Source organism: Mycteria americana, chromosome 25 (genome assembly GCF_035582795.1).
Source record: "Mycteria americana isolate JAX WOST 10 ecotype Jacksonville Zoo and Gardens chromosome 25, USCA_MyAme_1.0, whole genome shotgun sequence".
Classification (NCBI taxonomy): domain Eukaryota; kingdom Metazoa; phylum Chordata; class Aves; order Ciconiiformes; family Ciconiidae; genus Mycteria; species Mycteria americana.
Genome location: NC_134389.1, coordinates 681,501 through 707,420, shown reverse-complemented (window position 1 = coordinate 707,420; position 25,920 = coordinate 681,501). Strand labels below are relative to the sequence as shown.

The 25,920-nt window shown below is 56.7% G+C and overlaps 2 protein-coding genes across 3 annotated transcripts in view; both read left to right on the top strand.

Moving 5' to 3' along the window:
* Positions 1 to 5,881, top strand: part of LOC142420584 (putative PIP5K1A and PSMD4-like protein) — a 35,574-nt gene extending 29,693 nt beyond the window's left edge. The window contains exons 25-33 of the mRNA XM_075524672.1: positions 1,470 to 1,610; positions 2,277 to 2,391; positions 2,822 to 2,908; positions 3,725 to 3,793; positions 4,153 to 4,368; positions 4,465 to 4,573; positions 5,025 to 5,156; positions 5,389 to 5,456; positions 5,568 to 5,881. Coding sequence (XP_075380787.1) covers positions 1,470 to 1,610; positions 2,277 to 2,391; positions 2,822 to 2,908; positions 3,725 to 3,793; positions 4,153 to 4,368; positions 4,465 to 4,573; positions 5,025 to 5,156; positions 5,389 to 5,456; positions 5,568 to 5,735 — 1,105 coding nt within the window. The 3' untranslated portion in view covers positions 5,736 to 5,881. The remainder of the gene's footprint in view (positions 1 to 1,469; positions 1,611 to 2,276; positions 2,392 to 2,821; positions 2,909 to 3,724; positions 3,794 to 4,152; positions 4,369 to 4,464; positions 4,574 to 5,024; positions 5,157 to 5,388; positions 5,457 to 5,567) is intronic.
* A 1,427-nt stretch (positions 5,882 to 7,308) lies between these two features.
* ZNF687 (zinc finger protein 687) overlaps positions 7,309 to 25,920 on the top strand; it is a 30,248-nt gene continuing 11,636 nt past the window's right edge. The window contains exon 1 of one of the 2 annotated variants that reach the window (XM_075525002.1): positions 7,309 to 7,394. The gene's annotated coding sequence lies outside the window, so the exon portion shown is untranslated. Of the gene's footprint in view, positions 7,395 to 18,953; positions 20,532 to 25,920 lie in introns of those variants that run through there. The other variant, XM_075525003.1, reaches the window with a different exon arrangement.

The following is a 25,920-nucleotide window of genomic DNA, read 5'->3' as shown; positions in this document are numbered from 1 at the left end:
GCCGCTCGGGCTCGGGGCCTTACTCAGCCCCTCTGGGGCTGGGACGCGGTGGGTCGGTGCTCAGGCGGTCCTGCGTGAAGCAGCTGTCGTCTCTGTTATTGTTGCTCAGCTTCGGTGTTGAGGTGAGAGGGTTTTGTCCCTGGGTGCTGAACGCAGCCGGGGCTGGAAGCGGCGGTGAACTTTGATGTGTCATCATTATCGCAGCAGCTATAGTCCTGTTATTTTTTGGGTTTGGTGTTTAAGAAGGCCACCACAGAGAAAACCAGTGAAATCTGTCCAGGTTCTGGTGTTTCCTTGGCTTTCTACATGGTCCCGCAGCCGCTTGGATAAAGACATTACCATAGCCTGACTCGCTGACTGTATATCGAAGTCCTTGATGTTTTCTCTGGGTAACTCTTTGCTTACTCATGTTTAAGGGCATTAAAACGTGTCGCTGCTCCTTGTGTTGCCCTGGAGAGCGGGAGGAATTCCTCGGCCAGGTCGCTTTGTGCCTGAGGTGAAGTTCTGCCACTGCCTCCTCCTCACCCCCCAGCCTGCGACGGGGTATTTGGTGTGGGCCGGAGGAGAGGTGGCCCAGCACAAGCCTGAGCACGGTCAGGGAAATGGTTGTGGGTGGTTTTTTGTCAGAAGAAACCTTTCCCCTGGTGTTAAAACTAAGAAATTCTGGGAGTACTCCTCAGGGAAGTCTTAATTTGGGACCAAAATAAACTCTCAAGCTCTTATTTAACTAGTCCTCCTTCCTGGGGTCCCTTTCCTGAAGGCTGGCGTAAGAAAAGGGCTTTTTCTGCCTGCTCTGTGCTATATTTAATAGCTGACGAAGTGGAGGGTAGGGATTTAATTACAGCGATGTTGCGATGTGGCTGCTGCTGTTAGACACTGCGGGGCACTGTTCCCCACGTGCTGTGTGGTTTGTGGAGGCCCTGACACCCACCGCGGGTGTAGGATGTTACAGCCGGGCTGCGGGGCTCGGCGGTTCGGCTCGTCGCTGTGTTGCTTCGAGGAGGGCACCGCGCCAGTGGAGCAGAGCCGTGTTTGGAAAGTGACCACTGTCCCTGCCCTGGGAAAGCTGCTTTTTGTCCTGATGAAAACCCCATGGCGGCGATGAGCGCAGAGCTTTGTACTTTAGCATGGAGTGGTGTCTCTTGGCTTATTTTTGTTGGGGAGATGGAGGAGGGCATCGAGGAGATGTGGGTCTGAGGTTGTGTCTGGCCACAGTCACCCCTCGCGCTCTTCAGTGGGGAGCGGGAGCTTCCAGCTCCGGGCCGGCGTTTGTCCTGCGACCCAAAGGTCGGTTCTGATCGGAAAACTCAGGGAAACGCAGAGACGACTCGTCTCCCTGCCCTGGGAAACGTCTGTGTCCTGCTGCGTGTCCCCAGCCGTGTGACCTTAGGCGTGCTGTCCCGAAAAGCACATTTTGGGGATAAACCTCAACTGTTTCACAAGCTGACACCCTCCTCTCTGTGTTTCAGCGTTGACAACAGCGAGTACATGAGGAATGGAGACTTCTTACCCACTCGCCTGCAAGCCCAGCAGGATGCTGTCAACATTGTGTGCCACTCGAAAACCCGCAGTAACCCCGAGAACAACGTGGGGCTCATCACCTTAGCCAAGTACGCCTGGGGGGGAACTGGCCTCAGGGTGACACTGTGGAGCGGCTGGGGGGACCCTTGAGAGAGCGCAGGGACACGGAACAGGGGAGCGTTGCACAATGGGGCAGCAATAGCACAGTCTAAGCCCAATCCAGTTCTTCTGGGAGGACTGGTACGAGAAAACCTAGTTCCTGGCTGGTCTCTAGCTTGTTGGACTTGCTCCTGCAATGCCAGGATATGTTACGGAGGCTTTTCTCTCTCGGGAACTCTCTGCCAGACCCATCTTTTTGTGGCCTTGTGTCCCAAAGGGTGGCAAATAAGGGCTGAACTGTCACTGTAGCTCACGGGTGGCCCCAAGAGAGTGGTTCTTCCGTTTTTGAGCTCCCTCTTAGCCAGAGTCCATTGAAATTGGCCAGTGGGCTCAAGGTTGCTGGGGCAGGGGACAGAAACACACACAAGCCTTCATGCAGACTGATTACTTCGGGCATTTTTTAGGAAACCAGGCTAAAAGTCTTGTTCCCTGTACGCACTGACCCACCAGAGCCAAGTGCTGGCAGACGCCTGGAGCAGACGCAGGCTTAGTGCAGGGCGGGCGGGAGGGCATTTCTTATTCCCATAGCAAATAAAGGGGTTTGCAAAGAAATTCTCAAAGAAGAGGTCGCCAGTGTAAGTGTGTTTGTGTTGCAGTAACTGTGAAGTGTTGACCACGCTCACTCCAGACACAGGCCGGATCCTTTCAAAGCTACACACGGTGCAACCCAAAGGGAAAATTACCTTTTGCACGGGGATCAGAGTTGCTCACGTAAGTAGTCTTGTTGGTTCCTCACGAGCGAGTCTGTGCCTTTCTCTGTAATTCCTTTTGCCTTAGTGCGTCCCGTTAAATTACCTGTCCTGTCGATGGCTTGGATATGGGAAATCTTGTTCTCTTCCTGCCTGTATGGCTGAGCAATGCCGAGCAACTAATTTTACTTTTGCCTCGGTCTCTCTGTCTGCAAAACGCAGCTGAAACCTCCTTTATAAAATCCAATATAAAAGCTCAGAAGTTTAATAGTCTGGTTCTGGTGTGCCTCGGAGGAACCTGGCAGCTGCTTCGCAGAAGTCCAGCCGAGCTGCGCAGCCCTTCCCGCCCTGAGGAGAGCAGTCCCCAGCCGAGGACGTGGCCACCTTTTTGCCCTGTTTTCTTGCTCTGTCCCAGACTGCCTTTCTGTGACAACATGACTTCTGTCTTGCAGCTGGCTTTAAAACATCGCCAAGGCAAGAACCACAAGATGCGAATCATCGCTTTCGTTGGGAGCCCTGTAGAAGATAACGAGAAAGATGTGAGTAACGGCCAGTCAAAGGAAAAAACATGGGGTCAGCTCCACGCTCTACTTTGAACCGTAAATCGGGTTTATCGCTTGTTCCCTGCTCTGTAGTGAAAGTGAGCCTTATATCCCAGTGAGCAGGCTGCTTGACAGCCGCTTGAGCAGGGCGGTTCTCAGCTAGGAGGAGAGGAAGGGAGAGGGAAGGCCGGACCCCTGGGCACAGCCAGGCCTGAGCCAAGGACAGGGATCCAGATCTCCCGCTGCTTTGTGTAGGATTGCTTCCCTCCCCTGGTTCAGGTGGCTCCTGAGGGAGCTCGTGCCATGTCCCGCGCCTCCTGGCTTGTGGCTGTCGCCCAAACCACTTTGGGCTTTTTGCCTGAGGAGCTGGGGGAGGAAATCTGTGTCCCTGAGCAGAACTAATGCTCTCAGCCTTTGGAAGATGCTGTTCTGTTGGCACTTAAAATAACGCAAGTGAAGTTAATCCAGATGCTCTGGGTCTCTTTGAAGAACAGGTCAGAAATGCGAGGAGGTGCTGCCTGTCCCAGGCTCTGGCTGTCCCCATGGATGGGGACGGTTACTTGCTTTGGCAGGAACAGCTCCCTCACTTGTGCCACCTCGCAGCGCCTCGGGCACTGTGCGGTAGCGCCTGTCCCCCCAGAGAGGTGAAATCCCTCAGACGCTTTCCTGCTGGGAGGGCTTGGAGCTGGGACGCTGATTTTGGGCTTCGTGCCTCCAGGACTGAATCCTAAGTGCTGTTGTCTGGTTTCTGGTGAGCTGAGCATGGGTAAGAGCCGAAATCCAAGCTAATGCCCCAGTGTCTCCTCATTGCAGCTGGTGAAACTGGCAAAGCGTCTTAAGAAAGAGAAAGTCAACGTTGACATCATCAATTTTGGAGAAGAGGTGAGACTTCTGCCGTGTTTCTGGCATAAGATCCAAGGCAGGATTTTGTATGCTTTCCAGCCCAGAGCCCTTCCTCAGGCGCGTGAGGATACGAACAGTTCCCTGAGCCTCGGTCTCTTCAGCAGCTGCCCCAGTAAAAATGCTAATGTGGAGAGTAACGTTTCCCTCTGGGAAGACACCTCTCCCGTTTCACCGCAGGCGCTGTTCAATGCTTTCCGTCCTGATGGAAACAGCGGAGCCCTTGCCTCCCCCGTAGTGCAGAGAGATGCCGGGTGTGCGGAGCAGCCGGCCGTCCCTCTCGCAGAGCCGAGGAGGGAGCCAGGCAAAGCTCTAGTCCCAGCCTTTCTCTTTGGCCCTAGGAAGCCAACACGGACAAGCTGACTGCCTTCATTAACACCTTAAACGGCAAGGATGGCACCGGCTCCCACCTGGTGACGGTGCCGCCGGGGCCGAGCCTGGCCGATGCCCTCATCAGCTCCCCCATCCTGGCCGGGGAGGGAGGTGCCATGCTGGGCCTCGGCGCCAGCGACTTCGAGTTCGGCGTGGACCCCAGCGCGGACCCGGAGCTGGCTCTGGTGAGCGATGGGGAGGTGGAGGGCGGCTGCGGGCGCCGAGCTCGGTCCGTCCGAGCTCTGCCCCGCTCAGCTCCCTGCCTGTCCCTGTCTCCCCAGGCTCTGCGCGTCTCCATGGAGGAGCAGAGGCAGCGGCAAGAGGAGGAGGCCAGGAGGGCTGCGGCCGCCTCTGCGGCTGAGGCTGGGATCGCAGCCACTGGTGGGGACGGTAAGGAGCTGGGCAGGGCATAAAGCAGGCAGGGACGGGCAGGGCGCTCCCCGGGGAGGGCGTCCGGTCAGCGCGCGGGCTCCCGTGGCAGCATTCGTTGCTGCGCGGCTGCCCGACGCCGCGGGAAGCGTCTCTGTTGTGGCGGGGCCCTTCCGCGCAGCGTGGTAGTTCCCAGAGCCGCTGGGCTGCAAGGCGAGAGGAGGTTTCTGCCCCAGGGTGTTGGAGGGGGGCAGTTTAACCGCAGCGTGCTGGGGAGCTGCCTCTGCTTCTGCTGGAATTCCCACGAGGAGGTGGACCCGCTTCTGTCCTGAGCGCGGCAGGGAGCGGCTCCGCTCCGGTCCCCTTCCCCAGCGAGGCCACGCGTGCAAGAGGGGACGAGGATCCCGTGTGGCACTGGCCCCGCCGGGGCGGCACCCTTGCTGGTTTCCGAGGGTGGGTTTTGCCTGCTCAGATTCGGACGATGCTCTGCTGAAGATGACGATAACTCAGCAGGAGTTTGGCCGGGCCGGGCTGCCCGACCTCAGCAGCATGACGGAGGAGGAGCAGATCGCCTACGCCATGCAGATGTCGCTGCAGGGAGCGGGTGAGTGCCGGGGGCCGGCTCTCGGCCCATTCCCGACGGGAAAGCCAAGGGGCAGCTCCGGCCTGCGGGACCGGAACCGCCAGCCCCTACACAGCACCGTGTCCCACGGTGGGGCTTTGTCACCTGGGCAGGGTCCGGGGCTCCCCGAACGCTTGGGGTGGGGACAAGGGTCGCTCCCATGAGCCGTGGGTGTGTAAATCCTCTGTCCTCTGCTGTCCCTCTCCTCCGGCAGAGTTTGCCCAGGCGGAGGCAGCGGAAGTGGACAGCAGCACAGCCATGGATACCTCCGAGCCTGCTAAGGTGAGGTTTTGTCCTCCTGGGAGGGGATCCCGTCCCAGCCCTGTCCCCTCTCCCTTTGGGAGGAAGGTGGGGGACCCCGCCTGTCCCCAGCTCCTCTCCCTCTGCCCGCAGGAGGAAGACGACTACGACGTGATGCAGGACCCCGAGTTTCTGCAGAGCGTCCTGGAGAACCTGCCGGGCGTGGACCCCAACAACGAGGCCATCCGCAACGCCATGGGCTCCCTGGCCTCGCAGGCCTCCAAGGAGAGCAAGGACAAAAAGGAGGAGGAGAAGAAATGAGGGCGCCGGGCCGGGGCTCGCTGCCGCCGGCCCCGGGGGTGAGTCGGCCGCCTGCCCGCGGGGCCGGGGCCGGTGCGGAGCGGCGCCCGGCGGGGCAGGGGCGGGTGGGCTCTGCTGTACCGTGGCAATAAAGGCTTTCCACGGGGGTCTCTGTCCTGACGCCTCGGTGGGGATGAGCCCTGGTGGGGGGCAGCCCGGGCCCCTCCTGGGGGGCCTCTGGTTCCCCCTACATGGGGGGGATACTGGGGGATACTGGGCCCTGGCACTCCCCTGCGCTGGGGGGACGGGGTCTGCTGGGCCCTGGGTCTGCCCTATACTGGAGGGGACTGAGCCCCGGGGTCTCCCCTGTATTCGGGAGGGGGGGGACTGGGCCCTGGGACTCCCCTGTAGTGGGGGTAACTGGGCCCTGGCTCTCCCCTGTACTGGGGGTAACTGGGCTCTGGGTCACCCCGGCACTGGGGGTAACAGAGCCCTGGGTCTCCGCTGTACTGGGGGGGGACACAGGGACCTGGGAGTCCCCTGTACTGGGGGTAACTGGGCCCTGGCTCTCCCCTGTACTGGTCTCCCCTGTGCCCCCCCTGCACACGTGCCGGGGGGCGGGGCCCCACTGCCCAAGCCCCGCCCCCGCCCCACCTCCCAGCGTGCCTTGCGGCTGCCCGCAGGATGTTTACAGTGAGGCCGGAGGGGGAGGGCCTTGGTGGTTGAAGAGCAGCGGACTCAGCCAATCAGTGAGGGGGTGGTATGGATGTTGTCAGTTCATGGGGGCTGGGGAGGTGGCCAATGGGGTGGGGAGGAAGGCTGGAGAGGGTGGGATTTTGCGTTGAGTGGCGGCCAGGAAGCTCAATGGGTGATGTGGCTTTGTCATGGCGGACGGGCGGGTCAACCAATGGAGGAGCAAAGAGGCAGGGGCGTGCCTGAGTGACAGGGCTCTTTACCAACGGGGCTGAGCCTTGTGCATCACGTGCCGGGGGGGCAGGCACGCCCACCTTCCCTGAGTGACAGCGTTGCCAGCAAATGGGAGAAGATGGTTGGACCACCTCTGAGAGCTTCCTACCAATCAGACTGGCGGAGGGGCGGGCCCTGGCGGTGAGCGACAGTTCTCTCGCTCAATAGGAAAAAAACAGCTGGGAGACGCCCTGATGGACAGTCCCTGTGGCCAATAGCTGGGAGAGCCCGTGCTTGAAGGACAGCCTCAGTTGACCAATGGAAAGCGGGGGGAGGTGGGCTGGCTTGATGAACAAAGCCTCCAGCCAATAAGCAGCGAGGATGCCCCGTGGGCGAGCCAGCGCCAACCACCAATAGGAAGCGGGGCAGCGGGGTGGGCGGGGACCATGCTTTGAATGGCACCCCCGCCCCCCAATGAGCACACCTCGCGGGAGGCGGGCTGCAGCCGCGGAGTTGTCGTCCGCTCCGCCAACGGCGAGTGCGAACGGCCGCGACCACCCGAGAGCGACAGCGGCGCTGGCCAATCGCAATGCGCGCGGCGGCGACTGGCGGGCGGCGCCACCAATGGCGCGGCGCGGGGGGGGCGGGAGTGCGGCGCGCGAGCGGCCGGCGGCGGAGGGCGGGGGGCGCGAGCCAAGCAGGAAGTGGCTGAGGAGAAGCGGCCGCCGCGGAGGGGCCTGGGCGGGAGCCGGCCGCCCCCGCCCGCAGCAGCAGGTACGGCCGCCGCGGGACCCCCGGGCCTCGGGCGGCCCCGAGGGGCGCGGGGGGTGGGCTCGGGGCCTGGCGGGGCGCTCCGGGCCTGGAGGGGGAGACCCGGGCCGCCCCGGTCAGAGGGGGCCCTGAGACCTGGGGGGAGGTGACCGCGCTGCCCCTCTCCCCCTTCGGGACCGGGGCGAGGAAGAGCCGTTCCCCTCCCCGCTCGGGATGTGGGGCGGCCGTGATGGCCGGCCCCTCCCCTTGGTGCCTTGGGGTGGGGTCACGGCCATCCCCTTGCCCCTGCGGGGTTTGGGGCGGGGGTGGTCGTCACCCTCTCTCCTCCCGGGCTTGAGGTGCCGTTTACCCCCGCCCTCCCCGTGAGACCTGGGGGGAGCGGGGGTGGCAGCCTAACGGTCATCCTGTCCCGTCCCCCTTTGGAATCGAGAGGGGGGAGCCGAACAGTCGTTCCCTTTGGGAATTTGGGGTGCGGGAGCGGTCGCGTTCCCCTGCGTCTGCTGGGAGGGCTGAGCGCATCCCTTCCCCCAGGCCCGAGGGGTTTTGGCTGGGACTCCCCTCCCCTCTGTCTCTGGGGGGCCCGGTCGTGTCCCCCTCCCTCTCCAGCAGTGGAGGGGCTGATAGTGCCCACCCGCATCTCTTGGGGAGATCTGGGCTTGTCCCCCTCTCCCTGGTATCACTGGGAATGGGGGGGGGGGTGTTCTGGTCGTGCTCCCCTATAGTTAGGAGCAGGATGAGACCTCCCATAGCTGGGGGAGGCTTTGGGGGGGTAGGGGCTGTTCATTCCCCCCCAGCTCCTGGGGGGGTCTGGTCCCGGCTCCCTGGCTCCAGCTCTGGGATTTGGGACTTGTCATTCCTTTCCAGAGCTCCGGGGACTGAGCCCCTTCCTCCTCCCTGCCCTGGGGGGGGGCTGCCTTCCCCCTCCAGTACAGGGCTCAGAGAGGGGCTGGCAGGGGTCCCCCTAGTTCTTCAGCTGTAACATCTCTTGTAAATAAGATGATGTCTTGTTTTGGGGTGCAAGTTCCTGGGGGGATTTTCTTGCTCCTCCAGTTTTTGAGGAGTGGCCGTGTGAATAAGCAGCCGGTCTGTCTGTCTGTCTTTGGGCTGTCTAGATCCTTGCTGGTTTCTCTAGGTACCAGTGTCCCGAGGATGGTGTTTGAGAACGGGGCGTGTGGGTCTCTTATCACACCCCAGCGCCCTGGGAAGAACAGTGCTGCGGCTGCCAAATGGTTTAGGGTTTTGGGAGGAGGGAGTCTCGCTATTACACCGGGTTTGGTGGGGGAAGAGAATACGGGAGGTGTGGAGAGGATCCTGTTGCAGCCTCGGTAACGCAGCCTGTGTGGTTTTGGGTCCTGTAACAGCGGTCTGCCTCTTCGGGGATGGTTGAGAGGAATCGAGAAGCTCTCTAGGAGGGCCCGGTGTGGTCCCAGATGCAGGAGAAGGCTTGTGGAGAGGTGGGCACTATCCTGAATCGGGGTCTCGGTCCACCCTGACTTCCCACAGTGAAGAAACTGGGAATAGCAAAGACTAACAGCAGGTTCTTGTTGTCACTTCTCGAGGTGCCCAGCGAGGTTTGGGGGACGCTGGCCTGCTTTCGGACTGCGGGCAGAGAGGTGGCCCTGGGCTGGGGGTGTTTTCTGAAGTCCTGGGGAGGAGGAGGAGGAGGAGGCCAAGGGGCAGAGAGTGGACCTTCTGCAGGGAAGTCGAGCATTTCAGCGGGGCTATTTCTTGTGGGTCTCAGCCACTTCCTTAACAGCCTCCTGGTTTTTGGTTTGTGCGAGGGAGAGTGGGTTGGTAGTAAGGACGTGGTGTTTTCTTTCAAACCCACTTTCTTTTCTCTCTTCTCCTCCCCTTTCTTGGACTTGGCCTCTGTAAAGTCCCTTCATTCCTCGCTGCTGGTGTCTGCGTGTGATCGGGTAATGGGCAGCCCTTGGGAGCTGTGATTACTTTCCCACAATTAGTTTAATTGAGAGAGACTTCCCTAGAAGGTGAGCAGGGGAAGTTCGATAGCCTCCATACTTAGGTTTTAAGCAGTGCATTAGGAATTGAGCCTTGTTTGTGGAAGCAGCTGCCTCAAAGGATGTATTTTTAGTGTGTCTGAGGAGGAAAAAAAAATGCGTCACCCCACATGTGGCCGTGCTGGCATTAGCAGAGGCGGGAGGACTGGCGGAGGTGCTTCCCAAAGACTTTCCTACCCGGAGTTTTCCTGCTCAGGAGCGTCAGGAGGATTGGCGAGCTCTGCCAGCGCTTTTACTCCTGGTGTAAATCCTGCAGCCTGATCTGTGCGAGGGGGCCCCAATTCCCTGTAGGAACCACTCTGCACCAGTGGGACCGTGCAGAAATGCAAGGCTCCGGCTGTTGGAGAGGTGGTGCTGGTGTGGAGGTAGCTCAGGACCTCCTGCGATGACCAGGAGTATCAGCAGCGCCCAAAGCTCTCATAATCTTGTAGGAATCACGTTTGTCTCTAGTTTTCTGGGTTTATTCCACCCCGATTAGGTTCTCCTGAGTCTAATCCCTCCTGCTAACATGCGATTGCCCCCTGCAAGATATTTTCTAGGGCTTTAATTTATTTTTACCATCAAGTACCTAAGCACACATCTGGGTACTATAAAAATAATAATGCACTAATAGCAAGCGAGCGCAGTTATGGCGTGGGGCCGTCATAGTGTGTGGTGGGAGCGAGGGAACTCTGTGTTCCCTTCCTTTTGGCATCCTACATGGCAGATTTTCTATTTATACCGCTGGAATAAATGGGGTGTCCTGGCTGAGTTTAGAAACTTTACATCATAAAACCCAGTGTGATGAAATAGCACGAAACCCACAGGGATGGAGATAATTGGAGATATTTGTTAACTGCTCATCGCGACGTGGAAACGATCCCAGGTGAGGGGAGCGTCCTTAGGCTGAACGCTTGGGGAGATCCTGGTCATTCTTCCATGAAATGTCTGCCCAGAACCACCAAGCCCTTGTGCACGTACACCAGTGCGGATCCTGGTCGTACTGGTAGATCTGGGAACAAAAGCCTTCCCGCGTTGACGTTGAGGCTGCTTTATGCCAATCATGGCTACAAAAACGCCTGCCAGTGTTTAAAAACTTAATTTTTAAGGCCGGCCAAATTGTCGGGATTTCTGGATGTCGTCCACCACTCGTTTGTTTTGATATCTCCAGAAGTTAGCAGATGGTAGAGACTTAATTCTGTTAAACGTATGGGAATTTAATCCTCAACCAGCCTCCGGTCAGGATGCGTCGTCTCTGCGTGGCAGCTGGGCTCTGCACCGGGATGGGAGCTTGGGACCAGGCTGCCGGGCTCCTCTCCATGGATTTGCACCTGATTGCGGGGATGGGGGGACGGGGAAGAACGGAGTTTCCTGCTCCATTCCCTGATGAAGGATCTTTTTTGCTTGAATTCAATGAAATCTGTGAGCTAGCTATTCATATCCCGGCAGGGGGAATCTGTGTTTGCTGCGTGTTGGTGAGAGACCGTCTCCTCCCCCCTCCCTTCACAGCTGATTTTAGATTCGCCTCTTGCTTTTAAAGACTCACTTGCTGTCGCAAAACCTATTGAAAGATAAAAACGATGTTTCAGTGGTGATACCTGCCAGTTCTGGGTCTGACACCAGCCCTTTCTTTTTATTTCACCGTAAACGTTATTCTCTTCTGTTTTTCTTTCCCCCTGAAGCATCGGAGGGGGATCTGGGGTGGTTTTGTTCTTGCCACGTGTGATCCAAACAGCGGGGAGGGATACCCAAGAAGCCACGTTAGATGGACAGAGCAAGCGCACAGAACAAAGGGAGCACATTTTTTAATTACTTTAATTACAGCAATCGTAAATCTGTCTTATTAAAAAAAAAAGGGGGGGGGGGTTTCAAACTCTTCGTGACCAGCGTCTTCCGACTGAAAGCGGCAAGAAGGTTGTTTCCTTCCCTGTGCATGAGCTGGGGCCGTCTCGCTCAGCTCTGCGGTGGTGAGGAGCTCCAACCTCTGCCCACAGCGTTTGGAGATGATGCTTGAAACGACGGGGCAGCCCAGGCTGGCGGATGCCGCTGCCTTGTCCGGGAGGGTTGACGTGCTGCGGACAATAACATGTTTTGGGTTTTTTTCTGGGGACGTCTGTACAGGACTAAACCCAAGAGCTACCTACGCCCATCCTCCAGCAAATAATTCAGCCTCCATACTTCAAGCCTCCTTGAAATTGGAGGCAGAGGGCAGACTGCAGCCGGGGATGCTGTGTGGCTGGAAATCCTCTCTTTGAGCTGTGAGGGGGAGGTTTTCTTGATGAGGAGAAAATATATTTTCTTCCTTATTAAATTTTAAAGCGAGGACGATTGGGGTGCGTGAAATAGGAGGCAGCGTTTAAAAAGGAGAGGAAAATACCGCTGCTGGGCACAGATCTTTGTCCCTCGGCCTCCCCCGGCAGAACGGGGCTGGGTCGCGTCGGCTGCTCTGGGAAGACAGGCGCCTTGTTCGTGGCAGTGGAGCTTTAGCTGGCGAACCCGTTTGCACAGATACAGCTTGTATCATTTATTTATAGAAATAGATATATACTGCCTGACCGAAATAAGTCACGCTAACGCAAAAAAACTCCATTTTTTTTTTTCAGTTGCTGGCCTTGTTTGTTGGTCTGGAGTAGGATTTCGCTGCTCTCTGCTCCCCCTCCCACGGTTTTTACCCCACGCCGAGCGAGTTCTGCCAGCAAAACCTCTAGGTGTGCCTGGGCTGAGTCCGGGCACAAGGACGGCCTTGGCTCCAGGTTTGGAGACTGGGATTTGCCACCACATTTGCATCATCACAGCTAGTGCTGTTGGGGGATAATTTCTCCTTGTTGATATGGTCGGAGGCATCCGAGCGAGGCGTGTTTGCATTGCCGTGGTGGCAGACGGGGCCGGAGTGCTTTGCTGCACTGGCTTAGCCGCTCGGTACAACTCCCGTGCAAACGCCAGGCCTTGCACTGTCACCAGCTCTCTGCCTGCTTGCTCTCCCTTAGGAAATGGAGCCAGGAAGGGGTTTTCAAGCAGCGCTCCTCCTCCTTGAGTTGAATCAAAACGGCGCTGGCTGGCTTGTGCAGGCACGCAGCTCGCCAGCCGGTTCAGCCGAGGCGTTTGCAGTCCTTGGTTTGGGGGTTTTTCTGCAAAGGGGAACGGCTGCTGCAGTGAGCTGCAGTAATGGTGGACGTGCTTATTCCAGATCAAGGATGAGAAGGGCCTGCCTGTTCCCCTGGGGAAGGGATCCCGCTGTTGCCGTGCTCCTGGCCGGCAGAGGCGGCTTTGCCAGGCTGTGCAGGAAAACCGCAGGCGATGGGAATGCTGTGGCCCTTCAGAAAACCACTGCCAGCGCTCTGCGTTTCTCCTCCTGACCTGCCAAAACGTCCAGCTCGCTCGGCTCCGCTGCTCTGGTACAAGGTCCGGTGGTTGGGTGTACGGGGAGGAAGGGACAGCGGGCCCTGGCGAAGCTGCTGTGGCGGGGAGATGCCCAGACCCAGCTCTGGGCTGGACGTGCGACCTGTTTAGATGTTAATGCGGAAGGACGGCTGAGCGGAGCACAATGGAGCACAAAACATGCGCATAATGGCTGAAGTTTTAATCCCCTGCTGCCGCCTGGAGCAGGGAAAACAATGCTGAGGGTTTCAAATGGCCCATCAGCGCCCTGGCAGAGTATTATTTTCTACCTGGTACCCCCAGAGAGCCTTTTCATGTGCTAGAAGCAAAGAAAAAAGGAGAGAGGGAAGGAAGGAAGGGAGGACAGACAGAGCCCTTTCCAAGGCATGTCAGCAGCAGGGCACAGGCCTTGCTTGGGGCAAGGCAGCATGCCTCCCTGAGAGGCAGTAGATTTCATTGGGAAAAATTAATAATTAAACTCTTGGAGTGCCTTAAAGTGACTGTTCTTTCCCCGTCTGTCAGTGAGCTGATAGCCAGGCTTGGCGAGAGCTGCCGAGCATCCCACCGGGCCACCTTCTCCTTGTGTGTTATGCGGGCTGTGCCGCAAAAGCCTCTGGATGCGGGATGAACCAGGTCTGTTCGCGTTTCTGGCCGTGCTGCTCTCTGAGAGCACGCTGGGTATTCAGAGGGGACCTGCTGCAGCGGACCCCACAAACCGTCTGAGCAGGACAGCTTGGGCCTTGGAAGGGCATGATCAGAGAGGGACAGAGCAGCTAAGCGTGGAGAGGTACCTGCCCAGAGCTCACTGGAAGCGGAGGAACAGGCTATGAGGAGAAGAGTATCTCGGAGCAGCCCCCATGCCAAGGGAGTGTTTTATTCCAGTAGAAGCTGAATTTGTGCGGCTGGAGGTGTCGGAGAGAACGGATTGGAAGCGAATAGCCAGCGGGTCGGCTGTCCAAGCAGAGCCCATGCTCATGTTTGGAGGCTGCAATACCTACTAGCTTCTTCCCTCAAAACTAGTACTGCTGGGCCATTCTTTCCCACCTTGATAGTGGCTGCTGGGAATACAGATCCAGGCATGCTGGGATCGATTGAAATCAAATACGGATTGAATCATGCCACCTCTTTTGTCCCCTTGGCCTTGAGATGGGACATGCCAGGAAGCATGTCCACGGGCTGCTCTGTACAGACCAGCCCTCGTGGGACAGGTTATTGGATCATCTCCCGCAGGAGCCGTTTTGGCAGCAGTGTTTGCCGTTATTTTGGGTATCCAAGCACGTTCATGTTCAATAAATGACCAAAAAAAAAAAGCCTGAAGTGCTGGAGCAAACTCTGCCGGGATCATGTCATCGTTGTTTCTCTTCTTTCCCTTAAATCCTGCAGCCATGGCTGCTTTTGGGTCCAGCCTTTGCAGCTGGGAACACACAGGGTGCTGCAAAAGCTGCTCTGGGCGTCCCGAAACACCCCCTGACGCCAAAGCCTGCGTGGAGGCCACGTCTGCCAGGGACATGTCTGTTGCTCGAGCACATGGTGCCTGTGCCTCGAAAGCAGATAAACCCTGCCCTCCCGACATGGCCGGTGTTATTTGCTGCTTAACATGGGGGGAGACGAAACCCCAGGGAGGGGGTGGCCGTCACGCACCGAGCACAAGGGTGTTTCTCGGTGCAGACTTTGTTCCCGGAGGTGCTGAGCGCCTGGATTTTGTACCGGTAGCATTTTGCCCTTTGCTGCACTGAGGCCTTAATTGCTCAAGTCCCCACCAGCCGCTCCTCCAGCCTCGTTTCCCCTTCTGAGTGTGTGCTAAATGTGTTTCTTTTGGGGGTGATCCTGTCCTTGTTTGGTCTGGACCAGGAGGTGCAAGCTCTTTTTTGGAACGCCTGAAGCAAATGTCTCTTCCCCGTGCTCTCGGTAAATCAAGTAGAGCTGGGCATTTGGGAGAAAACGATACTGTTGGCTAGCAATAATCCTGGAAAACAGCTGAAATCAGAGTTGGACGTGGCAGGTGGAGGCCCTGCTGGGCAGGAGAGCGGTCCAGATTGTGTGAGAAATGAGACTGAAGTTTGCTCCCGAGGACGGAACGGGCCTCGCACCTCTCTGCGATCTGGCAGGATCTGCTGATGCCTCCGTGCCGCCGGCTGGGCGAAGGGAAGGGGCTGACGTGGAAGGACCCGGAGTGCCCGTTCCTGCTCTGCTGCTTGCGCTGTAGGGTGCCTTTGGTTAGCTCTGGGTTTCTAAACTGGGGACGACTGGTCTTTAGACCCGCCTTAGGTGCTCTTTTCCCATGTGCTTTGAGCCTAGCACCCGTCAGAGGGTTTCTCCTTAGGTCTGAGTGGACGTCAGGCTGCAGACAGCAGCTTCCCTGCTGGAAAAAGGGAAATTGAGCTCCCAAAGCTGGGAACCTCAGGTCTTGTGTGTGTGTATTTCCCTCTGAGCAGGAGGAGCTTGGGGGATTTGGCATGGAGATGACAGCTTATGAAACTGCCCAGACGCTGCCTTGCTGTCGTGAGCTTACCTCCTCAATGCCTGCTTCTAACCGAGCTGTTGAAGCTTCAACAGCCCCGTTAAGGTGAAGAAAGGGGGGACCGGTCAGCTCGGTCCTCTGGACGCTGCTGAGGCTTGACTCGGACCTTTCCCCCTTTGCGAGATCTTGAAGAATCCTAAAACCAGAGACCCCACGTCTTTCGCTTTACTCCGTCCCTCAAAGGAGCTGGAGGGACGGTCTGCGCTCCCCCATCAGATGATATTTTCTCTCTCTAACGTTTCTCCTGTCTGGTTCTTGGTGCGTTTCAAAGCCCCACAATGTCCTTGGGGTGCCCTGATCTTACAAATGGTGAAGCGCAGGGGTTCTCGCTCCCTTTTCCCCTGCGTGGTGGATCCTGGTCCAGCCAAGTTCAGGGGACTGCAGACGCTATTGCTTCAGCAAATGCAGACCCCTCTCCGTCCCAGAGCTCCCTGGAAAGGGCCAGGATACACGTCTGGAGATAGCGAAGAGCCTCTCCAGGAATTATCAAGGATTTTGCTTCGGGTTTTAAGTGGAGGGGAGGATGCAAACGCTGCCGGGGAGGCTGAGAAACCTGGTGTGATGCAGCAGAGCCCAGGCACTCTGTAGTCCCTGCTGCTTCTTGCAGCCCCCCCGGCGTCCCGCGCCCTGCCCTGCCCGTGCGGACGGCAGCACCGGGGAGGCCGAGCTGTGGAGTTTCTGGATCCCGGCGCTGGCAGATGGCAGAGGACGGGGGGGCCGCCCCAGCCATCAGCCGCTGCGCTGGGGGGCGAGGCGGCGGGGAGAGACCCCCCTGGCTCGCGTTGCCACCGCCTGCAGAGCCGCCAGCGATTGCCGCTAGACCGGCACCGTACCCAGAGCCGCCCTCCCGAAGTGCCGGGGGGCAGAGGAGTTTGGTGCTGGGTCGTTTTAGTTATTTCTCTCTTTTTTTTCCCTCCGAGCCTCCCCTCCCACTGCAGCCATCCCTGCTGAGCCCTGACCTCATGATGTCGTGCTGGGAGTAGGACGTGTTGCTGGTTCTTGTTTAACCAGCCTGCCTTTCTATCATTTTCCCCCCTCTCCTACACGTGAAACCTGAGACCCCTCTCTGTCCCTTCCCCCCCTTTTTTTCTCTTTTCCTCCCTCTCCGCTCCCTCCAGAAGCTCCTTCCCATCAGGTCAGTACCGGGCTCGGGTCCCTGGCACAGCGGCTGCCTCTCCGGAAACGCAATGGGGATGGCGTTTGCGAATTGTGCCGCTAAAGGCTTGCTAGATAAGCAAATTCTTAGGAGATCAGGAGGCAGAGAGAGAAATCTCGTGTGCTGGCAAGGGGTTGGGTGCTGTGATTTGGAAAGAGGCTGTGCGGGTTTGGACTACGATTACGGAGCAAGTGGATGCGAGTGGGAGCAGGGGCGTGTCACTGAGGTGGCAGCCGGGGGACTTTGTGGATCGCTTGAGGTGTAAACGCTGCATGGAAAGGGGTGGAAAAGCATTTGGGGTCGCGGAGGAGCGTGGGACAAGTGCGAGGCGACAGACAGGAGCAGGGGCTGCCGGGTGCAGAAACCCCGTTAAGGTTTCGTGAGGGCTGGGGACGTGGGGGTGCCGGTTCCCTGCACGGTCTGTTCCCCAAATTGCTTTGCTTGATGCTTCTCCTCTGCCTGCTTCCTTCATCCCGGAAAGGGGGAGGTAATATTTCCTCCCTGATAAGGAGGAGAAAAGGGGGCGTGGGAGATTTAATTCCATGTCCGTGGATCCAAAGATTTTTGATTCTGGATCCACGAACATGGAATTAAATAAAGGCTTTTAATGTGCAAGAGCCGTTCTTAACGTTAACCTTTGTTTCTCTTCTGACCTGTGTTATCTTTTCCGAAGCTTGGCTGAATCCCTTCTGCCTTTTATATTAGCAAAACTAATTATAGTTCTGGAAAGTAGTGAGGGGCGGCTAATGAACGTTGAAGTTGGAGAATCTGTCTGGCACCGTGCTAGATACCAGAAGGTGGTTCCCAGAGCAGCCGGCCCAGGAGGGGCCTACGCAGAAGCGAAGAAAGCGGAGAGGGGAAGGATGTAGCTCCAACAGGTACGGGGTTTCAGCGGGGTGGGATCCATCGGTGGCAGAATGAGTCCTGATGTGATGGGAGATGGTCCTGGGACGGGTGCTGGTCCGGCTCCGTTGGTGTGGCGTTCACATCACCTCATGCCTCAGTTTCCTCGCATATAACAGGGAGCAGGGGCTAAAACCCGACTTCGTCAAGAGTGCGGGCTCATTGGGACGTTACCCGTATGCCAGATCTCGCTCAAGAGGGAAATGCTGTTTGGAGATGGAGGGAAAAACAAAGTCCTCTTGCAGGTTCAGCGTACGGTTTTCTGCTGGGTTGACAGTAGCGCAGCCTGTGTTTTCCGAGCAAGCAGTCCTTCCAGGTGACTCCTTAATAGCTTGCTGTCAGACTAATAATGTCTCTTAAAATCCTTTCATCTCTGAAATCTTGTTTACTTTTTGGCCTCAATTTGGACAGTAGAATGACACTGTTCTGTGTTGCCTGAAAAATATCAGGTTGGTTTCAGCATCTTATTGGGGGAAAGAGCTCTGTCTGGCTGCTTTCAGGAAATTTTCCTCTTTGGAGATACCCTGTTTGGAGCAGGGCGCTGCGTGTGTTGCAGCAAGAAACTTCAATTAAACCGTCTAAACAAAACCCACTCATTTTAAAGTGGCTTTCTACTACAAAGCTACGGCTGCTCGTACCAACTTGTGCAAAGCTTGTCAAAACCACACTTCTGGTCCCAAAACAAAGGAAAGCTGCGCGTTTAGCTCGCACAATCTCTGGACCACGAAATCCAGGCAGCGGCTCTGCAATGTTCTGGGCTCTGCTACCGGCTGTGCTTTCTTTGATGAGTCGCAGGGCTGCGGGGAAGGCAAGGCAAGGCAAGGCAAGGCTGCTGCGCTGCCGCTTTATCCGCACCGGGGCAGATGCCGCCGATCCCATCCTTCCCCGGCACCAGCTGCGAGCCGCATCAGCCATTAATGTGGCTGTTTCATGGGAGCATGGTGATGGGAGGAGCTGCCCCTGGAGAGAAGGGAAGGGGAACAGACGAACACTGGCCGCTGCTTAAATAACCAAGAGCGGGGCTACCGTGGGCTTTTCTTTCCTCCTCTCCGCCAGTTGCCAGTAACAGGGGGCTGGGGAGGATTTGGAGAGCAAAGGGAGGCACTGAAATGGAGAAAAGCTGCGCCAGGTGCTACGAGTTTGTTGCTCGGGGAATTTGCCCCCGTCCTCCCCCCCACAAGGTCCTCTGAAGATTGTCTACCAGGTCTCTGCTGGGGGAGAGAGATTGTATAACACCCAGCGCTTGTTCAGCTCATTAAAAACAGTTGTTCTCACCGGTGACGTCTCCTCTGCACAAAGGCTGGTGCTTTTTAGCAGGGGATCAGTTTTAAAATAGCTCTAAGAGCCCCGGGAGGACAAGAGAGGCAGCGATCCGCTTGGCTCCCTGCCGGCCAGGTGAACCTGTCATTATTTTGTGTTTTGCAGATACCTGCGGTGGAGATTTGTTTTTCTCCAGGGTTCCCTGGGCGCTGGCGGCCCGAGGGAGGCCACCGGCTCGAGGCCTGGGAGCAGTGGCACGGGGACAGGCTTTGTCAAAGGTTTCCTCTGTGCCTCGGAAGCTAATCCCGCCTGTCACGTGGTGCCGGGAGCGCAGCCGTTCCCGCTGGCCTCGGACGCGGCAGCAGCAGGCAGGGCAGCAGGCAGGGCAGCAGGCAGGGCCGCAGGCCCCCCGCGCGCGTGTATGCAGGGGTGGGCGGTGCGGGGTTAAACCTGGCTTAACTTTGTTCCAAAGTCGGGTTTTGGAGGGTAATTTTTCTTGTTTTGGTGCAAACTTGCTGGCGGGCAGCAAGTCCCTGCAAGGGTCAGGAAGGGAAACAGGAAAAGCAGCTTTTAAAAATAGCAAGCCCTTGAAATAGTCCCAGCGTTCGGTCTCTTTTGTCTGAACTGCTCTGGCTGCTTCGGAGCGGCCCCTGTTCGCCCTGCTGGCCGGTGGGCCAGGCTTGGTGGCAGGCAGCCGGGGGCCCGGTGCTTCCGCAGACAGTGCCCACCGGTTCTGAGCCAAAAACGTGCGGTGGGAAGCCCTTCGGGTGCTCTTGGCGTCGAGGGTGAGCGTGCGGTACTCCGTGCCCCTGCCAAACCCAGGGCTGGGCGGCTTTTGGAGCCCCTTGCTTGGGAGGGCTGACGTGGCTGCGGCTTCGATCAGAAAGCAGATCTCAAAAACCGTGTGAGCATTTTAAGGGCTGCGTGGCGGGCGCAGCCGGATGGTTTGCAAGGGTAGGATCCTTTGAATATGTTTTAACATGACCCGGTACGGGACCAGCATAGGAACATGGTGTGGGGATGGAGAATTGCCTCTGGTTTGGTGTACGGAGGAGGACGTGGAGTAGCAGGGGTGAGCGGTTGCTCAAGCTCAGGCGCGAGCGGAGCTGGCACGTTTGGGGGGGTTTAAGCATGAGGAGCCTGGGGAAAGGAAAGCAGCGTCGTCTCTGCACGTGCTGTGGCCAACTTTGGTGTCTGCATCCTTCTGAAACAGCGAGCTGGGCAACCCCCCTCCTAATGAGCAAATAAGCTTTTCTTTTAAGGGAGGCTTGGCTGCTGGAGAGGAGACTTTTAACAATGTTTTATCTTTTTGTGGTAGACTAAATAAGCAAATGAGCCATAAAAATAACAGTTGAGTTTCAGCGGTTACTCATGGTCATCTTATTTTAGCTGTGAGCCTCATTAACTTCTGGGGGGCTTGCAGTGGTTGCCCTCAACCGGACCGATCCAGGGTCTGTGTCTCAGCGGTGCTGTGGTGGAGCTGGGGCCCGAGTAAGCTCCGGGTCAGCTTTTCTGCATTGCTAATACGAGCTTGGCATTGGTTTGTCTCAGCCCTACCTGTGACAGTCTCTCTCTGGTGGGGGATAATCTGCGGGTGGGAAATACTCGGGCTCTTGCGCTGTTGGATTTGGTAGAGAGATGCTTGGGTTGCTCCAGACCTGGAGCTGCGGGTCTGTGGACTCAGACCTGGAAAGTGGAATCTCCTCTTCCTCATGGTTCTTCCAAAGCGTGTGGATTTTTATTGTCTTTGCTGTGCTGCGGAGGGCAGCAACCCAAGACCTGCCTCTTGCCCAGCCTCCTGCTCTTCTGAAAGGCAGAAACCTGAACCTCGCAGCAGAGCGTTAGCAGAACTGCTTCCTCTTCCTGCCAGGGACCAGCTAAAACACGTCCCCGCCGCATCTCAGCCAGGCACCGTTACATCCCAGGTATCTGCGCTTGTTTAATAAGTGTGCTGGGCTGCTGATTGCAATCCCTGCAGCCGGTTTATGTCCCATGTAGGATCGGACAGCGGTGACACAACCGATCCCGAAGCAAAGCTGTGCTGTGAGAGCTGTATCCTCCCTGTGCATCCAGAGCCTGGGCAGCCGCGGTGGATGCCGGGGATGGTTTTGTGAACAGCAGACTAACGTGAAACTATCTCCTTCTGCCTGAAACTGAAAGCTTTGTGATTATTGGTGTGATTTGCTTTTGCTCGGGCTTTGTGTGTGTGTGTATATTCACTATGCAAATAACGGGCTGCCCTGCTTTTCAGCTCCAGCCCCATCTCTTCAGCCTTGTGCTTTGCTGGAGGAAGGGCTGGTTTTAGTATAGCGTTGATGATTTCAGTTCAAAACCCCATGTAACCTTGGGGTGACTTGTGGAGAGGTGACGTCTGGCATTCCTGACCTTAGGAGTCACCTACCGAAAGGCTACGGCTCGTGGGCATGAGGTGGTTGGGGTGGGAAGAGGATGGTTGGGGTGGAAAGGCGATCTTTGGGGTGGAAAGGGGACGCTAGTAACTCCGTGGTTTTGGACTCGGCAGCCTGTGCCAACTTCTTTCTCTGGGCAGGGATTTGGGTTACCCAGCTCGGCCTCCTTGCTGATCCCAGGACGTGTCCTGCTCCCGAGCAGCACATGGCTCGATCACCATGTGCCGTCTCCCGGCAGGGCGGCCGGCAGTGCTGGCTACGAGGTGTGGCCCTGGTCTGTACGCTGTGCAGAGGCGCACGGCCCAGCCTTGTGTTTTCCATCGGGGTAACCATCTCCGTGGGGTGTATTTCGGGGTGATCCTGTGCCTCGCATCCTTTCATGTGTTTTTGGTAGTAGGAAAGATCACAGAGTGGGGACTTTCAGATGTGGAGTCTGCTGGCCTTTAATTTAGAGCCAGGGCTGTGATGTTCAGGGCAGGCTGGCAAACAAGTTTGGCAACCTTCTGGTCCGCAGCTCTTCCTCATCAAATCCAGAGGGGATTTTGGGATCTTTCCCACAGATGGGTTTGGATCTCTGACTCTTTCTCTCTGCCGTGCTGCGGTTTCCCAAGCTGTGAAGCCAGGGGACCGGTGACCGCCATGCTGATGGACGATCAGACCGGCGCTGAGCCGCATGACCACGGATGGGTCCTGCCAGTGCTTCAGAAGGCAGCCTGCGTGCGGAGGGCTCGTGTGTGGGTGGGACGCCGTTGCCTCCATCAGAGAGCTGTTTCCATGCAAAGCTGGTGCTTGTTGTAAACTCTTCTTTTTCTGAGAGGCGAGATAGTTAAGGCCACTTAGCCAGTAAGGTTAAAAATACCCTTCCCTTCCCCCATTGTTGGCTTTGTTTCGCCTAAGAAAAATAGTTCTTTTGCCTAAGAAAATAGTTGTGTTTTGAGCTACCAAAATAACTCCCCGTGTCAGCCTGGTAGAGTTCAAGGTGGAGCTGGGCTCTTCCCATCTCTGCTGTCTCCTTTTTGATAGGCTCAAGACCATGACTCTCCTCTTCCATCAGAAGGGGCTGAATGAGAGATCTTAGACTTGGGATTTCTAAGAACAAGAACAAAAAAAACCCCTTCTGGGGCAGAGACCTTCCTGTTAACACCAAACAAGGAGAAATAGTCCTGTAATCAATCCTGTGGAGGGACTCCTGCAAGGAGGAGCCTCCCTTTCGGTGGGAAGCCATCACTTGAAAAGCATCTCTGAGAGCGGGGAGGCGATGAACGGTTCGTAAATGACTTCATTCCTGCCTTAAGGCTGTGAGCTTTTAAAAAAGAGACAGAGGATCCAGAATTGGTTTTGCTTTTAAAAGCAGAGATGCTAAAAGGAGGGCGTGGTTGGCCAAGACAAAGGTAAGTTTTTAAAGGCAAGAAAGGCCAGAACCTTTTTAGTGAGGGGCTGGGAAGGACGTAATCGAAGGAAACACTTAAAAAGATCAGTGGGATATATTTAAAACTCATCTGAGAGCCCAGAGAAATCAGGTGCTGTGGGTTCGTTCTTTCCTCTCCCCATCAGAGACCCTGATAAAATGAATTAAGGGTTTATGGCAGAGCAGGTCTTGAGCACAGAATAAAAGTAATAAGCCAGGCCGAGCACTGGCCTGGTCCTTTGTGGCATTAGCACATGAGAACGCTCCATTTCCCTTAATCAATGGTGAGGAGCTGGTGGTGATGCAAGCCAGCGCTTCGGAGATGGGAGCGACCTCTTTGTGCCTGGAGCCGGGCCACTGTGTGCAGTCCTGCCCCTGCCAGCGTCTCCAGGCTCTGCTCAACCCAGCGGAGGTTCACCATCTTACTGGCGTTCACTCGTCTGTCCTCCTGTCCAGGAGAGAAGCTCTTCCTGGCAGCTTTGTGCTTTTCACCCTAGTCTCTTTTTGCCTGGGGAGGTATGCTGGGGGATATATACCTTGCAGGAGGTGCAGGGGGTGCAGCAAGGCTGGCTCCTGCAGGTCGCTTGTGAGCCATCCCCCGGCACGGGGAAAAGCAATATCAAGCCTGAAGACGGATCAGTTGTCATCCCCAACCTTCAGGCTCCGCTCACCTTGCTGACCCAAAGCCACTTTGAGGACGGAGCTGGCACTCTTTCCCTCCATGCTGGATAGAGGAGGATTTCCCTCGTGTCGCCTCTTTTCTTCTTGGGAATCTTTTCCAGCGTAGCAACCTGCTTCTCTCTGCTTTACTGTAAATATTTGTATCCTGCTAAACGGTGATTAGAAAAGTCATTTGAAAACAAATGTCCTTGTGTCACGCTGTTCTCGGCAGAGATCCTGTGCTGAAGAACCAGATGGCAATGCTGGAAGAGGAGCGTAGCGTTCGGTATCTCCCCCTGCCGCAGTATTTTAAAGCCTGGTGCTTTTCCTTCTGGTCCTCTCACTGATGGCTTCCCTCTGCTGAGGTCATGGCTGAAGTCCTGCATCGCCTGGAGGAGCACGTGGTGAAAACTGGTTTTAGAAAGTGGGGTGCACTTGTTGAAATCTCCCAGAAATGAGTCTGCTTCCCCAAAGCTGGTGCTGGAGGGAGAGGTACAGACCAGTGGCCTGCTGGGCAGAGCAAGGTCTGGGGGGGGTACATGCAGGCAGTCGTGGCAACTGGCAGCAAAGGCTAATTTTTCATTTGAGATCTAGATTTTCAGCCCTTCTGTAGGGACAGTTTCTTCCCTCATTAAACGCAGGCGTGTTTTGACTTCATCCCAAAGCGGAACAGGACATTTGGTTAAAACCCCCACGTGTTTATGGGGAGATAAAGAAGCACAATCTCACTTGTGCTCTTTGAGACCTTATTCCTGTGTTTTTCAACCTCACAAAGATGATCTTCCTGTTGCTAACAGAATCCCCTCCGCCGCCTGGCTGGTGAGGCCTGTGCCGTAGCATCCTCGGTGTCCCCGGGGGTGACTGCTCTGCTCTCACAGGAACATCCCTGGCTAGAAGGCAGCTCTGCTGTTTGCCTCGGTGGTTTTCCATTTTGTGGCGTGGATGCCTTCCTCCGAGGTCGTCCTTTTCTTGTCTCCCAGTGGCTTGTTCCAATGTCAAATCCCTTGTGCTTTTGCAGGCAAGAAATATTACTCTTGCCCCGCAGAGCTGCCTTTTCCGTGCCGTCTTCCCCTTCGGCTTTAGTGGAGATTTAAGTGCCAGCGAGCACTCGCCCTGGTAACTTCCTCCTCCACAATGCCACGGCAGGATCTGTGGGTCGGCAGACGGGGCTGCTTGGGCATGGCAGAAGCGATGCCAGTAGAAAGTCGCCCACTTGCATTTTAAATGTCAGCGTCATTCTGGAGCAGCGGATTCCTTGGTGGCCCACAGACCCCACGCTGCACCCGGCGGAGATCCCCTTCGGGTGACCTACAGTGAGAGTTAAAAATAAAGCTAGACTAAGCCTCCTTACTAAGCTGTCTGTCGGGAAAACCACCAGAGTCTTTACAACCCCGCTAAGCCTGAGAATAGCCGAATTGGGCACATAAGGGGGTTTGCCAGGTGCAAAAAAAAGACCAAACCACGTGTGAGAGCAGTCCCAAGGCTGTTTCTGAACCTCGTTTGGCCCCCACGCTGCTTTGTCACCAGGTACTCGTGTTGGAGAGGGTGAAGGCTGGTCGGGAGACTTCCAACAGCGCAAGGTAGTAGGTAGTTTTTGCTTTGGACACAAGCGGAGCAGAACTGTGATCGCTGCTGCTTGCCTCCAAGGAAACCTGGGCTGGGTGGGAGCTGCTGCTTCCCTGAGGCCAGATGCTGCCATGGAGATGCTGGGCACCAGCTCCGCTCGTTTCCTCCATCCACCTCCAGTTTGGGAAAGGAAGAGCGCTGCGGGATGGAGCTCTTTGCCACAGGAGTGTGTCTGGCCCTCCGTGTACCCCGCGGGGTCTCCAAAATGGAGATCGCCATGGAGGCTCAGAGGAGCTCTTCTGAGGATGCAACCCTTCCCCTGAGCAGCACCAGCGTGCGAGGAATGCTTTCCTGGCCTGCGACATGGTGCCCTCTCCCAGGGATGCTGTACGCTGCCAGGCTGCAGCCATCGGCAAAAGCCTTTCTGTGACCAGTGGGAAGCTGGAGCATCACATCGAGGCGAGATGAAGGGCCTAAACGCTGAACCGGCTGCGCTGGGTTGTGTAGGGGCGAGAGTGAACGTGTTGTGGTCTCCAAGGTACGAGGCTCGTACAGGGACGTGTCTGAGATGCTGCTCCTGCAAGGGGAAAGCTAGTCTGCGTTCATTCCCGATTAGATAGGAGAGATGGAAACCAGCTTCATGTTTGGCCAACGCCAAGAATCCATCCATCCGTCCATCCATCCCGCTCCTCACAAATAAGTGGACAGGACTGAGGAGATTATTAAATCTTTATTAAAAGAATATATATCGCAGCAGCATGTTTGTGGGGACTCTGAACCGCTCCCTTCCACAGCAGCTGGTAGGACAAGGGGATGGATGCTGCGACCTGAAGATGTGACAGCTGAAGGTGCCTGTAATGTGCCACCAGCCGGGAGGATGCTCTGGCTAATCCGTTGAGACAAATGCTGCAGCTTTTCTGCCTGTCTGTGGTTTGGCAGGTTTGGCAAGGCCATGACTTGTTTCTGGCATAAATCGTGGCAAGGTCGAAGGCTTCCAGCACTGGGTTGTGGGGGCTGTCGGTCCCCCGGCCACCAGCCACGCAGGCTAAACTTCTCCATTGGTGTTGGTGGGTTTTAACTGAACCGAGCTCCCCAGGAGGGAATCCCTCCCTTTTGCAAAAAGCAGATTTACCCACGATATGTGTTGTCCTCGTCCAGTCTGCTGCGGCATGGGGCTGCCGGTGGATTTTGCTGTGGCCGTTGGAGCAGCCTTGCTGCCAGTCCTTCCCGCTGCCGGTGGCTGCCACCACACCGCAGGGACAGCTGGGCAGG